The 15,069-nt window shown below is 57.4% G+C and overlaps 1 protein-coding gene across 1 annotated transcript in view; it reads right to left on the bottom strand.

Moving 5' to 3' along the window:
* The window catches only part of RGS5 (regulator of G-protein signaling 5), a 32,087-nt gene that overhangs the window by 12,320 nt on the left and 4,698 nt on the right, over positions 1-15,069 (bottom strand). The window contains exon 2 of the mRNA XM_006774992.2: positions 2,354-2,464. Coding sequence (XP_006775055.1) covers positions 2,354-2,464 — 111 coding nt within the window. The remainder of the gene's footprint in view (positions 1-2,353; positions 2,465-15,069) is intronic.

Below are 15,069 nucleotides of genomic sequence, written 5' to 3'. Positions count from 1 at the left end.
AGAGCGATTAGCCAGTCTGAACCCGGCAGGGGAGCTGGCTTGGGAGTTGGGACAAAGGCAACTTTTTCCTATTTTTTTCCACGATTCAATATTCTTTTTCCCAATGAGAAGAATAAAGATATGTCCAAAAAATAGAAAATGCTTGTTTAAAAAAGGTTGCTTTTTTTAGTGGATGAGGGGGTTAAAAATACCTTCAGGTTTGTTTTACGCTCTGAGGTTTATTTCTTCTCTGGGAGAAGAACATGAGTGAAAAACAATACCGAGGAATGCTAAAGTGGGGGCAGAGGTGGTGGGAGGACACGGAGCGGTCCTGTCCCGTTGGCTGGGAATGCGCCCCCTAGGAGGTGGCGGGTGGGCCGGGCCGGGCCGCGAGCTCAGTGGGAACGGTCTCCGGGGACAGGTCGGATTTTCCGAAGCAATTGCAACTCCTGCAGGAAGAAGGGGAGGACAGGAGAACAGTCCAGCAGCAGCTCAGGTTTTCTCCCAAAGCGGCTCTGCCCGGGCCCTGGGCACCGAATGGTCCCGTGGCTGCGGACGTTAGAGCAGAGCCTGGAGGCGGGACTGTGGTCCGGGCTTATTGTAAAACGAATTCCAGAGGCCAGTGAGCACCACCTCGCTCGCTTCAAAACAGACTCTCTGGCCCCAGCCGGTGTGCCTCAGTGGATAGAGCGTCGGCCTGAGGACCAAAGGGTCCGGGTTCGATTCCGATCAAGGGCAGGGGCCTCAGTCGCAGGCTTCTCCTTGGCCCAGGCCCTGGTCAGGCGCGTGCAGGAGGCAACCAGTCAATGTGTCTCTCTGGGTTCGATTCCAGTCCAGGGCATGCACATACCTGGGTTTCAGGCTTCTCCTCCCCGGCCCAGGCTCTGGTCGGGGCGCGGGCAGGAGGCAACCCACACCGATGTTTCTCTCTGTCTCTCCCTCTCTCTTCCACTCTCTCTAAAAATCAATGGAAAAATATCCTCGGGGGAGGATTAACAACAACAACAAACAAACCGGACTCTGACCAGCTGCTGCTGTGGAACGAGGTGCCCCCTCACAGGACTGGTGCCCCTTCCTGAACAGGGAAACTGCCCCTCCGAGGCTGGGAGCTGGGAAGTGACGAGAACAGGAGGAGGGAGAGGCCACGCAGGGGAGGGAGAAGGATGAAAAAGAAGGACCTGTCGGCCCCCACCAGGCCAGCCTGTTCAGTCCAAGGTCATTTGAACAAAGAAAAGCTGGGCCAATGGATGGAGTTGATGACGTTAAAAAGAAAGGGTGGCTTAAAGGGAGTCCTGTATTTTTCCATGCGGCTGCGGTGCCTCCGGTGTGCGGGCAGAGGAGTGATGGGCTTCGAGTCCATCTGGCCTGCCTCCTCCAGGCTGACCTCCTGCACACCCCCCTCCGGGCGCTCAGAAGGCAGGTGCTGGGTGTCCCGGCAGGACAGGCCGCGGCTGCGAGGCCAGCGCATGAATGCTGTCCTGCTGAGCTATTGAGGAGCCAGTGCCGGGGAGCGGGCATCCCTGCCAAGATGCCTGTGTCTTTATACCTACACCGTGTGTGTGTGTGGGTGGGGGTGTGTGTGTGTGTGTGTGTGTGTGTGTGTGTGAGAGAGAGAGAGGTGGGGGTGGGGGCCGCTGGCAGAAGCCCAGGCGGGGATACTGGGTTCGGGCGGGGAGAGGCTGAGCACTGTGCAGGACATGGAAAGAGCTGGAAAGTGCGCATGCCTCCAGCAAGGAGAAGTCTGTGCCCCTCCGCTGGGCCTGGCACTGTCTGCCCCTCCGCTGGGCCTGGGGCACTGTCTATCCCTCCGCTGGGCCTGGGGCACTGTCTGCCCCTCCGCTGGGCCTGGCACTGTCTGCCCCTCTGCTGGGCCTGGCACTATCGGCCCCTCCGCTGGGCCTGGCACTGTCTGCCCCTCCGCTGGGCCTGGGGCACTGTCTATCCCTCCGCTGGGCCGGGCACTGTCTGCCCCTCCGCTGGGCCTGTCTCAGAGAAGAAACTAAGAGGCTTCAGTTCTCTGCCTGGTTGCAGCCTCTTCCTCAGGGCAGCCCTGGTGTCTCCCTGGGAGGGTGGAACCAGGTGGGCGCCCGGGCCCAGCACGAACTGGGTCCCAGAGGGTCACCTGCCTTTGGAGGCCAGAGAGCGGGTGGCGAGGCGGAGGCACCTGCTGTCTATAGGGCTGGGCCTGGCTCCCAGCAAGGTCCTTTGTGTATAACCATCCTGCCACACGCACACTCACTCCCAGCTCAGGAGCCCAGAGAGGCTCATCGCAGGCAGCTCTGTGCCCCGGCGCCAGCGAGTGAGGGGCCTGGGTGAGGATGGGGAGCACGCAGCCACCCTGCGGGGCACGCGGGGACCCACACCCACGACTCACTTCTGGGTCTTGGCTGGCTTCTCAGGCTTCTCGTTGTAGGGAATGACCAGGTCGGCAGCTGGGTCTGGCTTCTGCAGGAGTGTCCCCAACTTGATCTTAATCTCCTTGGCCCTGAGGGGAGAGACAGAGGCTGAGAACGGCCCGGACCTGACAAGGGCGCTGCCTTCTGTGTTGGAAACACAGTGAGCAAAGCCCCCTGCTCCCCCCCCACCCCCCCACTGCTGTGGCAGGAGGGACACTGTGCAGACACTGGGACCCAGGGCCCATGGCTGACGTTCGAGCTCACCCTGCCCTGCTTCTGCGCTATCTCACCCTGATCTTGTTTGTATGCGTCCCTCACGCTACACATGGCGGACACTGTAGCCTGACTCCCGTTTCCAGGTGAAGAAACTGAATGAGACTTTGATAGCTCACTCCGAGGCCGGCCGTGAGGGGTGGAGGAGGCCGCGCCGTCTGCCTCGGGCGCTGAGGGGTCTCCGCCGGGCCCTGCCATTAATTAGACACGGAACTTTTGAAAAGATAATCACGTTTCTCGGCCTGAGCTCAGTTCCTTCCTCTGTAAGATGAGTCAGTGCAGACGCATTCTTCAGCCATTGCAGCTGCCGACGTACATGACTGCCCGGCCGGGCGCCTGTCCGCCATGGGGACTGTTTACCTGGCTGGTTTCCCAGCCCCCGCCATGTTCCCCAAGGGCCGTCGCTGTGTCCTCTGCACAGTGAGCCCCCACCGAGCAGCCTCCGCGGCCGCCGGGCAGCCCTCAGCGCATCCTGCCCCTTCCATGCCCACGCGTGGGTGAGTCGTGTGGTCGGGGTTCTGGGCTCGGGTCCAACCGTGTTCGTGCCCAGTTTCCAAACTGACCTGCTAAGCTGTCTGTTGTTTTATCACGAGTCTGAACTCAAAAAGGCACCCAGCAAATCTTGAGCGTGGGCCCCGAGACCAGCGTGGGTGCTGGCGGAGCCCATGCCCGGCCCTGCCGGGGGCGCTCCGCTGCCTGAGGGATGGAGTTTGTCGTATTGCGGGGCAGATATTGATTTATGTGTCTGTTCTCCAAGCTAAAGGGGGAAACTGAGTCTTAATACCTTTTAATTCCTCTGCGTGAGCAGTGCTTGGTAACAGAGTCAACATACAAAAATATTTGCCAAAGTGAACTAAAAATATCTCGCTTCTGTTGCTCACAACGTGCTCACATTAATCTCCCGGTCGAGGCCATCATAGCCAAAGTCTTAAAGGGCCGATGGACCATGCTGCGGCCAGAGAGGCTTAGCCATATAAACACTCCCTCGCCCGTTCATGCGGAGGTGGCAGGGTGGCCGTGTAAGTGAATAAAATGCATAAGGTTAGCGATGATGGGTGTTTAGGTGAGGAAGATAAGAAAACCCACTGTAATTTACGAAACTTCGTGACACTGAATGGTACCATCGCTGCCTTTAGGGTGTAAGCATGATTCCAAACTTCGACTTGGAGCCCGGCGCCTCCACCCCGTCGGCCCTTTCGGCTCTTCCTGGTCTGTGTGGCCCAGGACCTGCTCGTGGCCGAGCCGAGGGGCCCACACTGCAGCCGCCGAGCCGAGGGTCTGGAGACAGACCACGGGCCCCTTTGATTCCAGCCTCTGCGTGCGGCTTGCATTGGCCGGTGAGCGTTCTTCTCTCCTCCCCGCCGGGACTGAGGAAACAGGCCGTCCTCACAGAGTCTCCATGGGGGGCACCGGGTCTGGGAGCCACCCCACACTGCAGCCTCCTCAGTTGCCCCAGCTGCAGCCTGAGCTCCAGACCAAACTCGGCCACGTGCACCGTCAACACCCAGTTAAAGCAACTGAAAAAGCCTCCCAGTTACCAAGGATGTCACCCACCACTCCCCACATGGCGCCTCTGGAGAGGAGACTCGCCACGTTTTATACGTGTCTAAGACAGGCAACATCTGTGCCACACACTGCGGGCCAGCGTGCAGAGGGGCCGGCCACAGCGCGCGCCTCTGGGGGAACTCCCTCCCCCGCTCTCCGGCAGGGGTGCACCTGCCTTCACTTCCAGCCTTGACCGAGTTCACTCTCCAATGTTTAAAGAATGATCTGCTACTGAACGTGTCCTGTGGGCTTGGCCTCGGGGGGCTGGTCCTTCGGGTTTTCATTTTGCTTTTCCCCTCTGTTCTCTCTCTCTCTCTCTCTCTCTCTCTCTCTCTCTCTCTCTGTCTCTCTCTCTCTGAGCCGATGGCTTTTGTGAGGGGCAGAGGGATATGTGTGCTTCCTGCTGGGAAGGGCAGCTGGGGAGACTATGAAACATGAAGGAGCTCAACGTCCACTGAGGTCTGCAACTTCCGCTCCGGCTCATGCTTCCACGGGGCATGTCCGCAGGGCAGTGGAGCACCGAGGGCTCCCCAGTGTCCCCAGCGCAACTCGGGCTTCTCAGGGGAGGCAAAGCCGGAGCAGCAGGTGGCTGGGGGGCAGGAGAGGGGCCAGGCCCGAGGTTGGAAGGGATGCAGGAGAGATTCTGTGTTGTCCTCTGCCGCTGAAGGGGCGGGGACGGGGACCCGGTGAGCACCAGCCTACAGAGTGCTGGCTGGAAACAAAGAAGAGGAAAACTGCACCGCTGCCTCCGAAGTCTGCGTCCGCCAAGAGGCACTGACTCCACCTGCCCAGGATTTCCGGGTCACTTTCGGGTGCCATGTCCCCTCAAAACAGTGTCTGTACGTGGCGGTTACGTGACAAGACGGCCCCAAACCTTCCCATGCGGAATGAGCCGCGCGTAGAGCAATTCTCCTGTCACTGCTCAGGTGGGTTTAGGGGTGACCTGTACACCCACTGGCACCTGGAGCTTCACTGACAGAAGCCAGAGCCCCGTGCCCCCAGCACAGGCCCCACAGCCTGCCTGGGGCTGGGCACAGAGGAAGGCACCCTGGGAAAACCTCTCTCAGGATCACCTCTAGGGTCAAGGTTGGCGTTAAGGGGGAGCATGTGCGTGGGACGTCCACTAGGAGTTTGCGAGGATACAGAGTGAGAGTTATTCCTGCGTCACACACAACAGGAAAACTTAAAGGCCGAGGAGCTGACAGCCACTGCAGCACGTGAAATATTTTGCTTTTTTTAAACAAGGATTAAGTGTCACTGCCTTTCTTTGCTGCTCTAGAGCTTCTGGAAGGATTTCATTCCTCTCCGCCCCCCACCCCCCCCCCCCCCCCACCCCCCCCCCCCACCGCACACACACTGACCACGCAGGGAGGAACCCACCAGGGAAGGTCAGACCAACAGCAGCTCACACCGACCACGGGTTTCCCCTCGAACGTGACCTCGGTGGGTCTGACAGAGGGAACGTTCAAACCGCTCCCTCCGCGCAGAGAGCCTCCCAGGAGTTGGCACGTTAGCTGGTCGGCAGGTGGGACGCTGCCTGGCGCTTTCCACGCGCCATCGATGCTTGTGAGCGGCAGGCGGTTCCGTCCCCTCTCGTCTCAGCCGCTCCCTCTGTTCACCAGGGAAAGCTGGTTTTGAAGTAAAATCAACTGCAAACGCCTGGGTGGGCTTTTACCAAAAGGTCAGAGGACGATGCTGCTCTCCCTGATGACCCACAGGAGGGGATTCGCACGGCACAGGGCGCGGATAATTGCAGGCTGTGCCAATTTAAGTCCGCGCCCCGCATGTGCCTGGGCTGTAATCAAATTTCAGAAAGTTCTGGGCCGCCCCACTCCTTCCTGCTCATGGCAGACCAAGTGCACGCGTGGGAGAGTCCAGATCGCTAAAAGCAGAAACATGGCTGAGATGTTGGAAACATTGTTACAGTTGAGCAAAACTGCTCAACAACCAACTGTTCATAAAGGCCTGTCACGGGTACGAAGACGCCCCTCGCCTCGGAGAGCTGGGAGCAGCCGGATGTGGGCGCACACGTGCGAAGTGCATGCTGGCTGCTCCCTGTCATTGAAGCGAGCGGACGGGAGACCTGCTGATACAGAACAAGGGCTGGAGTCCAGGGCTCGGGCACACACTCTGGGATGACCCTGCTGCGGGACAGCAGCCCCACTGTCCCAGCCCCTGCGCTCCTCCACCCTCCCGCCCGGCACTCACGGCGCACTGCCCATCTCTCGCAGGAGAAGGTCCCGTCCCCGGGAGCACAGTCAATGTGGGTTCTGTGCACCATTCTAGACGCAGCCCTGGGCCTGGCATGAAGAGGTTCCACAAAGTCTGGCTCTGAAAACTGATGAATCAATAAATGAATGGATCGAATTGCCAGGTTATAGAAAAGCTGCATCCTGGGGTGGGGCATGAGACATTGGGGGTGCCGTCGAGGACAAGGTGTCTCCAATGGGACAAGCTGGGGCAGAGTTTCCAACAGACAAGTGGGCTCCCACTGGGCGACTGCCTCGGTGCCTCCCCCAGCAGGACGGCTCTGCTGGGAAGAGGCCGGAGGGTCCACACAGTCCCCGACCCCGAGACCAGGCTCATCGGGACTTAAGCAAGTAGCTCCGAGGTGCAGGTGTCCCCTGAAACCACCTGCACAGGTCTCACCTGACCCCAGCCTCGTGGGGGGCAGGCAGGAAGGAAGATGAGGAGGGGAGCTGGGAAGCTCTGGACGTGGACTCTGTAACCATTCCCAGAAGAGGTTCCTGACAGGGCCCGCCAGGGACCACCTGATTGCATCCGGTCCAACCGCACCCGGGCTGTGGGAGGTTGGGCCGGATTGGACCAGATAGAGGGACTGAATCAGTGGGGAGTGAGCTGGAGAGCGGACCTGCCTGGGGCTGTCCCCAGAGGAAACCCCACAAAGCTGTTCCCACCGGAGTACAAGGACCGTTCTAGGCTCCCACAAACATAATAAATAGCCAGGAAAGAGAATGAGATGAAGAAAATGCAAAAAATGTATATGGTATTATTATTATTAATGTACTATGACATAACTCTAGGAATGATAGCTGTGTCCGAACAATTAATCATAACCTGGTGGTGTTTTAGGCTTTTGCTCATAGTGGTGATTGATTACCTAACGGCCACGTCAAACTATAAGACGGCTGGGAAAGTAAGTCGACAATGGCAGGTGTATCCACTGTGTCCACGGAAGGCACGTTGCTCTATTATAACCTCCCAACTCTTGGTATCTCCTCACCTCTCCCTTCAGCCTCAGTAGCGTCTCCTGTTGCTCGCTTATTTACTCAACAAATAAAAATGTTTGTGAAATACTTGTCAGGTGCCACACACTATTACAGCTTTGCAATCCCGAGAGACAAAAGACAGGGTCCTCTAGTGGAGTTTATATTTTAGTTGGGCAGGACAAACAGAAAACAAAGGAGGGATCAGCCCTGCCCCCTTTGGGTAGGAACAGAAGAAGCAGTGGATGCCAAGTATGGAAACCAGACTGAAGAAGAAAAAGTCTGAAGGAAGAGGGGAAGGAAGGAGGAAGGAAGGAAGGGGGGAAGAGGAGGGAGGAGGGAGGAAGGAGGGAGGAGGGAGGGTAGCACAGGAGTCCACACGCTCAGGTTTATATCCCAGCTCTTACTGACCAGTTGAGTGACTTTGGTGAGTGACTTCAATTCTAAGCTTCCATTTCCTATGCCAAATGGTGACGTATGGTTTTCCTCTCATGTGTGGTGTGTGTATGTGTGTGGTGTGTGTGTGGTGTGTGTATGTATGTGTGGTGTGTGGTGTGTGGTGTATGTGTGGTGTGTGTGTATGCATGTGGTGTGTATATGTATGTGTGTGTGTGGTGTGTGTGTGGTGTGTGGTGTGTGGTGTGAGTGTGGTGTGTGTGTATGCATGTGGTGTGTATATGTATGTGTGTGTGTGGTGTGTGTGTGGTGTGTGGTGTGTGGTGTGAGTGTGGTGTGTGTGTATGCATGTGGTGTGTATATGTATGTATGTGTGTGGTATGTGTGTGGTGTGTGCAGTGTGTGTGTGTGTAGTGTGTATTTGTGTGTGTGGGGTGTGTGTGTGTGTATCGTGTGTGTGTTTGTGGTGTATGTGTGGTGTGTGTGTATGCATGTGGTGTGTATATGTATGTGGTGTGTGTATGTGTGTATATGTGGTATGTGTGTGGTGTGTGTGTGTGGTGTGTGTGTGTATGTGGTGTGTGTGTGTATGTGGTGTGTGTGTGTATGTGGTGTGTGTGTGTATGTGGTGTGTGTGTGTATGTGGTGTGTGTGTGTATGTGGTGTGTGTGTGTATGTGGTGTGTGTGTGTATGTGGTGTGTGTGAGTGTGTATGGTGTGTGTGTGTGGTGTGCGTGTGTGTGGTGTGTGTGTGTGAGGAGGCTAAAGGAGAGTGTGATTAGAGTGTAGAAGAGCAGGTAGCACAGTCGACAGGCTACAGATGTTCCCTATGCATGACTCTCATGTACATTGGTCCTATTCTCCCCACCTGGGGTCTTGCCCGTGGGTGGTGGTTAATGCATGTTTGTGGAATGTATGGGTAAATATATAGAATAGAACAGAACACAGATCTGGGTGACGGATCCCGTCAGTGATTCTGAACGCAGGAAGACATGTACATCACTGAGAGCCCTGCAGGGAGCGAGGAGCCCTATGCCCGCCTGTGCTGCTACCAAAAATGAGGAGGAAAAACAAAAATGAGTATTATTGTTTTTTTCAAGCACAGCCACTCCCCACACAGGGGATCCCATGGACACGGCGCTGTTTCCCATGGTGCTATGGCCTGTCTCTCACCCCATCAGTCAGGGGGTCTCTAGGGGTGATGAAGGAGAGAGCGAGGGGACAAGACAGATGGGGCAGAGGCATTTGTCCTTTGACCTTCAATTCCCTGTCTCATCCCAGATATTTTTGGCAGCGCTTCTGGGTTTTGGTAATTCAATTTGGAGGGCGGACAGTGACCAGTGGGAAATGGTCCTCACGCTGAGGAAGACAGGACTTTGTGGTTTATTTTGAGTTCCCAAGGCGGAGGGGTCAGGAGGCGTTCCCACGGGAGCCGGGAGCCCGGCGGACGCCCCTGCGCTCAGTCCCAGAGGCTCTGCCGCCCGCGGCCCCCTCATGTAACCTGCTTTCTATTGTACAAAAGAAGGGCAGGGGGATAAAGGGTGTCGGAGAAGGAGGGGGAAAGGAGACCAGCGTTCACTGAGACGTTAGTTGTCGTCGGCGTGGCTGACATCTCTTAGTAAAGCGAAGTCCCAGGCAGTCAGGCGTCCTCTCATGAGAACGTGTCTAACAGACACCCTCATCGCCTCTGCCCGCTTGCAAACATCACCTTTGCCAAATTTCTAAGAGGGTTTGTTGATCCCAACAATGACCTATGCTGACGGCTTCTTGTCTGAAGGACGGAATTTGACCTCTTCTCTGCCCCGTCTTGTAGCAGCACCCGCTTGTCCTGGGATGCCGGTCCTCACGGTCTGCCGCTCACAGCTCACGCATTTGTTTCCATGTCCACTCCTCTCAGACGCGAATGAGCCGCCCCGGGGCCAGCACCGCGAGGGCTGGGGCATCACTCCTGACCGCACGCCGCTGCCACCTCGCAGAGACTGTGTGCCTCGCTTCCTGGGCGGGGCTCCCGGGGGTGGAAGGAGCCCTTGCCTGGAAGTTAGCAACCGGGACTCAGGAGGCCGAGCGGACCGTCCGACCTCGGGCCAGACGTGAGAGTTCCTTCTCTGTGCTTCCTCCCCGGTGAGGCAGGGATGCCGACAGTGTCCCGCCTGCAGGGTTAGCTAAGAGCCCAATTAGATAATAGCAAATACGCAGCCCAGGGGAGTCTGAGGACCATCGGGCCAGAAGGGAGATGAGCTACAAGGAAGACGAAACGTTGTGAGAGGTCGCAGGACGGGTCGCTTCCCAAGGGTGGGTGCTGGGGGGGATCTGGCCGGGCCCGAGGGGCCGGGAGGAGCGGGTCTTGGTTTGGATCCCAGCTCCCAGGGCCCTTCCCACAGCTGACGCAGCGCCCACATCTTCCTCAGACATTTTATGAAATCACCTGTCGCAGGTCATAATCCTGGCACCTCCTCACCAGCTTTCTCACCGAATCCCCCCTCCGGGTGCACAGCACAGTCTGCCCGCAGCGCCCACGCCTCCTGAGCTGGAGGACTCGGGCTCCCCGAATGCGGGATTACTGGGCAGGAGTTAGCGGTCTGGGCTCGGGTGGAACAAGGCCCAGGGACCCAGCACATGATCACCCAGCGGCAGCAAGAGGATGAAGCGCATCTGTGGGCTGAGGACACAGATCTGACAGGTGCGGAGCAGGTCCACGCGTGGGACAGGCAGTCACGGCTGGAGGAGGGCAGCAGATATGAGGTGCGACCAGGGAAAGGAGACCGAGGACTGGGAGCAGGGCCAGAGAGGGGCCACGGACACCACGGAAAGAGGGAGCCATGTCTTCAGAAGGGAAAGCCCCACTTAAACCCTTGGGATGCAGCCTGCAAACAGGAGACGGGACAGCCCCCGAGGCTCGGCGCCGGGCAGGAGGCGCAGGTCCCAGGCAGCAGCTGCCTCCCCACTGCTCCCGGGGGGCCGCTAGCAAATGACCCCGTCCATGTCCTCACTCCTGGGCACAGTTGCCTCATGGGCAGAGGGGCTTTGCAGATGCTGACAAGTGAAGGGTCTGGAGGGGGAGCACCCCGGCTTTCCTGGCTGGGGTCCATGCCCCCGAGTTCTCATAAGAGGAGCCAAGAGGGTGGGAGTCTGGAGGTGACGGACAGTACAGCGGGACATGTGGGGAGCTGAAGGTGGGGCCAGGAGCCAGGCCAACAGGTGCCTCCGTGTGGGGGACGCAGCGAAGGCTTCTTCCCTGGAGGCCGCGGAGGAACAGAGACCGACTCACTGCCCCGCGGCCCTGGGGCCAGGCGGCCAGTGTGTGCTGTTTGGGAACCACCGAGCCTGTGGCGGCTGCTCCACAGGAACCGGAAACCAACCCCCTCCGGCTTTGGTTTTCCAGACATGTTACCTGGCCACGCTGACAGCGGCCACTGGGCTCCCGTGTTCACTCATCACTCACATGTCTAGGAACAGACCGGCCTAGCTCTGCAGCCTCTCCTGAGTGTCGCCTTTGCCATGCTCCGTCTCTGACCTCCCTCCTGGGCCAGCTGCTTGCTGACCTGCTCCTCCTCCTCGCCTGGCCCCCATGCACATCGGGCTCCAGAAGCTCAGGCCCCAGTCTTCCTCTGCACGCGGAAGGGGCAGGTGTTGGCCGTATACACCGGCTTCAGCTCACAGCACGTGCTGAGCTACCCTGGAGTCGTGCCCATGACAGTTATAGCTGCTGCTTTTTCATCAAATCAGTAACTATAAACTGCCCCGGAGGTCAGGGGAGGGGTTCAGGTGTGACAGCATCGAAGAAGCCGTGAAGGACAGGTAGGCAGTGTCACAGGAAGAAGCTTATCCTGTCCCCAGGCTCGGTGGGCTTTCTGTGCCCCCTCTCTCAGGCCCTTGTCCCGGTGTCTCGTTTACTTTCTAACGTCGCTTGAGAAGAGCTGATCTGTTTGCGTCCGTCCGGCTGCCAGGTCTCCCAATACGAAGGTAACAGGAAAACCACACGCAAAGAGAAAGCACGCACTACCGGCTTACTCAGCACACAGAGGCAAACCTTATGTGCTCAGGTCAATCCAGCGAGGCAGGTACACGTTACCCGTCTGACACGTCGAAAGACTGAGTCACAGAGGAGTTAGGGGACTTGCCCCAAATCAGCCAGGAAATGACCGTGGAGGAGTCCCACCCAGCCACTTCCAGCCCTGGCTCTCAGTCCCACCCACAATCACCTCTCGGGCGTTTGGACATTCTAACTGCAGCTCATGCACAGCACTGGGAAAAGTCCTTTCTTAACGACTGTAGTTTGGTCACCAAAACATTTTGAAAGAGCCCTAGCTGGTTTGGCTCAGTGGAGAGAGCGACGGCCTGCAGACTGAAGGGTCCCGGGTTCAATTCTGGTCAAGGGCACATGCCCGGGTTGCGGGTTCTATCCCCAGGAGGGGGTGTGCAGGAGGCAGGTGATCAATGATTCTCTCCCATCATTGATGTTTCTATCTCTCTCTCCCTCTCCCTTCCTCTCTGAAATCAATACAAATATTAAAAACAAAACAGGAAAAACTTTTTGAAAGATAGAAGAATAAATATTTTAAAAGACACACAAAATTCATTAATTAAATTTCATCAGATAAAATGAAATGAAGGGACATGTGGAGACCTTGACCTGACTCCTCGCTCACTGTGGTTTGGACCTGCTTTCATCTGCAGGAGAAGGAGCTGCTCTGTGACCTGCTCCTTTTAGTCTGTGAGTCTGAGCTGCTCGTGGGGCGGAGAGGACACAGGCATCGCAGCAGAAGCCGTCGGTTCCAGTGGTCAGGCTTTCACTGTGTGCCCGTGTGGGACCAAAACGGCGCAAGCTGCCCATGTGTACATGGTCCCGATTGTCACTTGTCTCGCTATTCTTGTCGTCTATGGAGAAAGGAGTCATGTCTTGAGCCAGCATCCGTTTAATAAAATGTGTCCCTAAGTGAGTGTGTGTGGACACTGCCTCCTACGCTGGGGTGACCGCCCCACAGAATTCCCTGGAAGGACCTGCTTCCCAAGCCTAGTCCCGAGGCCTGTGCCCCCCTCCAGGCGGAAGGAGCTGCTGGGGTTATGGTGCCTGGTGTGGGCTCGTGCCGTCAGAAGCAGTCTCCTGGGCATGAGAGGCCCCCCTTCCCGTGGGGTGAAAGCAGTCGGGGCGCCACCCCCAAGGTCAGGCTGTCTGTCCTCACCTCACCTTTGTCCTCCTGCCCACAGGGAACTTAGACTCTTAAGAGGGAACTAGAGTAACTGTGAGCAAAGCATAAGACTCTCGGACCGTTAGGAGCCCAACATCTGAGCCGATGGGGGGGGGGCGCACCCTGAGAGTTACGGGAATCCGAGGCCTCCCTCCCTTTCACAGAACCCCCCAGGACAAAGATAGCCGTGCCCACCACATCCACACATGCATTGTTCACCAACTGGGAGTTGATTCTGAACTGTGACAAGTATTTAAAAAATATATATATTTGTCTTGACTTTAGAGAGGAAGAGAGAGAAACATCAATGATGAGAGATAATCATTGTCGGCTGCCTCCTGTACCCCCTACCCCCACTGGGGATCGAGCCCGAAACCTGGGCATGTGCCCTGATTGGGAATCTAACTGTGACCTCCTGGTTCATAGGTCCATGCTCACGCACGGAGCCACGCTGGCCGGGCTGTCACAAGTATTTTAAAGAAATATGGGTTCCTGGTTTAGTTCACTGGGATCCACAGAGCTGGAAGGAAAAGCGCACGTTTAATTGAATGGCTCTTCCAGTCCACATGTCAGTTCCCTGGCCTCCCTGCAGGCTGTGGGTGAGTGCGGACTCGGTGGAGAAATGCAACCTTTCCCCAAACACGGTGTCCCAACTAGAAACAACAGAGTGGGCAAGCTGCGCGCTCCGGGGCCGACTCACTGACCCCTTTCTGACAGGTGGGTAATGAACCGTGGGCAGGCCGGCCAGCACCACGCCCTGCAGTGAGCGGAGGCCGGGTTCCCGCCAGGACCCCTGCCCCCCCACCCCCCCAGGCCCTTTCCCTGTTTATGGAGGCAGTTACACTCAGAGGTCTGTTCTTCAAATAAAGACAGAAGCCTTTGATTGGGGGAGTTAAGGGACTCTCAACTCATCTTAGTGTGAGACCCGGGTTTGTGTGAGTCTGTGCCTGAGGGGTCCTGGGCCGCCCTTCCAGTCTTGGGGTGGGGTGAGTACATGGGTGCCAGCTCGGCAGGCCCCTGGGCAGAGGGCTGCCCCCCCCCCCCGCTCCCCTCTTGCTGGGAGGCAGGTGTGGAGCGAAGTACACAGATTCCTGTAGAAACCGGGGGTTGGGGGGCGCTTGGTGAGGTGCTCTGTGCAGTCAGTAAGGGGACTTAAAGGGTGGGAACAGGCACTGGGGACAACCCCCCTCCGTCACACTGTTGGCGGGTGTTTGGATGCTGGCGGGATGGTTACTGATATTAAAGAATTGTTAACGTTTAAGTATGGTCATGGCTTTTAATGTCTCCTCATGTTTCATGAAGAGCTGGTATGGCTTTTACAAACAGATGCCTGCCAAAGGGATTATGGATGACATGGTAAACACACTGTCCTCTCTTACAAATTCACCTGTTATTTAAAAAAGATGAGGTTATGATGAGGAAGCAGAAAAAGAAATGTCTTATCATTATTTCATTTATTTCCTTCAGTACCTCTCCCAACAAGATACCTCCCTCACCTACAGGGAAAAGAAACTGGGGGAGGTGGGGGTGACTTCGGGCTCAGCCCGCGAGGAAGGCGCAGGCAGCGTCCCCACCCCATGTCCCGCCTCGGCCTCACCGCTGCCGGTGGCCTTACAGCAGCGGACGGACTGGGCCACAGCCCTCCTCGCTCTGGGTCTCTCAACATCCCACACTGCCCTCTCCGGAGTCACCCTCTGGGGCAGCCAAACGCGAGCCGCAGCCCCGCTGTCCACCGCCGGGCACTGGGCCGAGCAGTGCAGCCGCCACCTGAGCCGAGGGCAACTGCAAAGGCAGGAGACAGGCCTCCGGTCCCTGTTACCCATGAGGGGCCCCGACGGGACTAATTAAAGTTGAGGTCCTTTGCCTTCTGGCCAGCAGGACAGACAGAAGCCATCAGCACAGCCTCAGAGGCACCAGCCACCTAGTGCCATCTCTCCCCTAACAGTGCACAGTGCTCGCTAAGGAAAAGCAAAGCAAGAGGGCCTTCCCGGGCTGCCAGGGCTCTGGGATCTCAGGGTTCCGAGTGGGGATCTGGGATTCAGCCCAGCCCAGACCACAGCCCCC

The sequence above is a fragment of the Myotis davidii genome, unplaced genomic scaffold (assembly GCF_000327345.1).
Source record: "Myotis davidii unplaced genomic scaffold, ASM32734v1 scaffold668, whole genome shotgun sequence".
Lineage (NCBI taxonomy): Eukaryota > Metazoa > Chordata > Mammalia > Chiroptera > Vespertilionidae > Myotis > Myotis davidii.
Note: the sequence above shows the minus strand (reverse complement) of the source record. Positions and strands in the feature narration are given on the sequence as shown.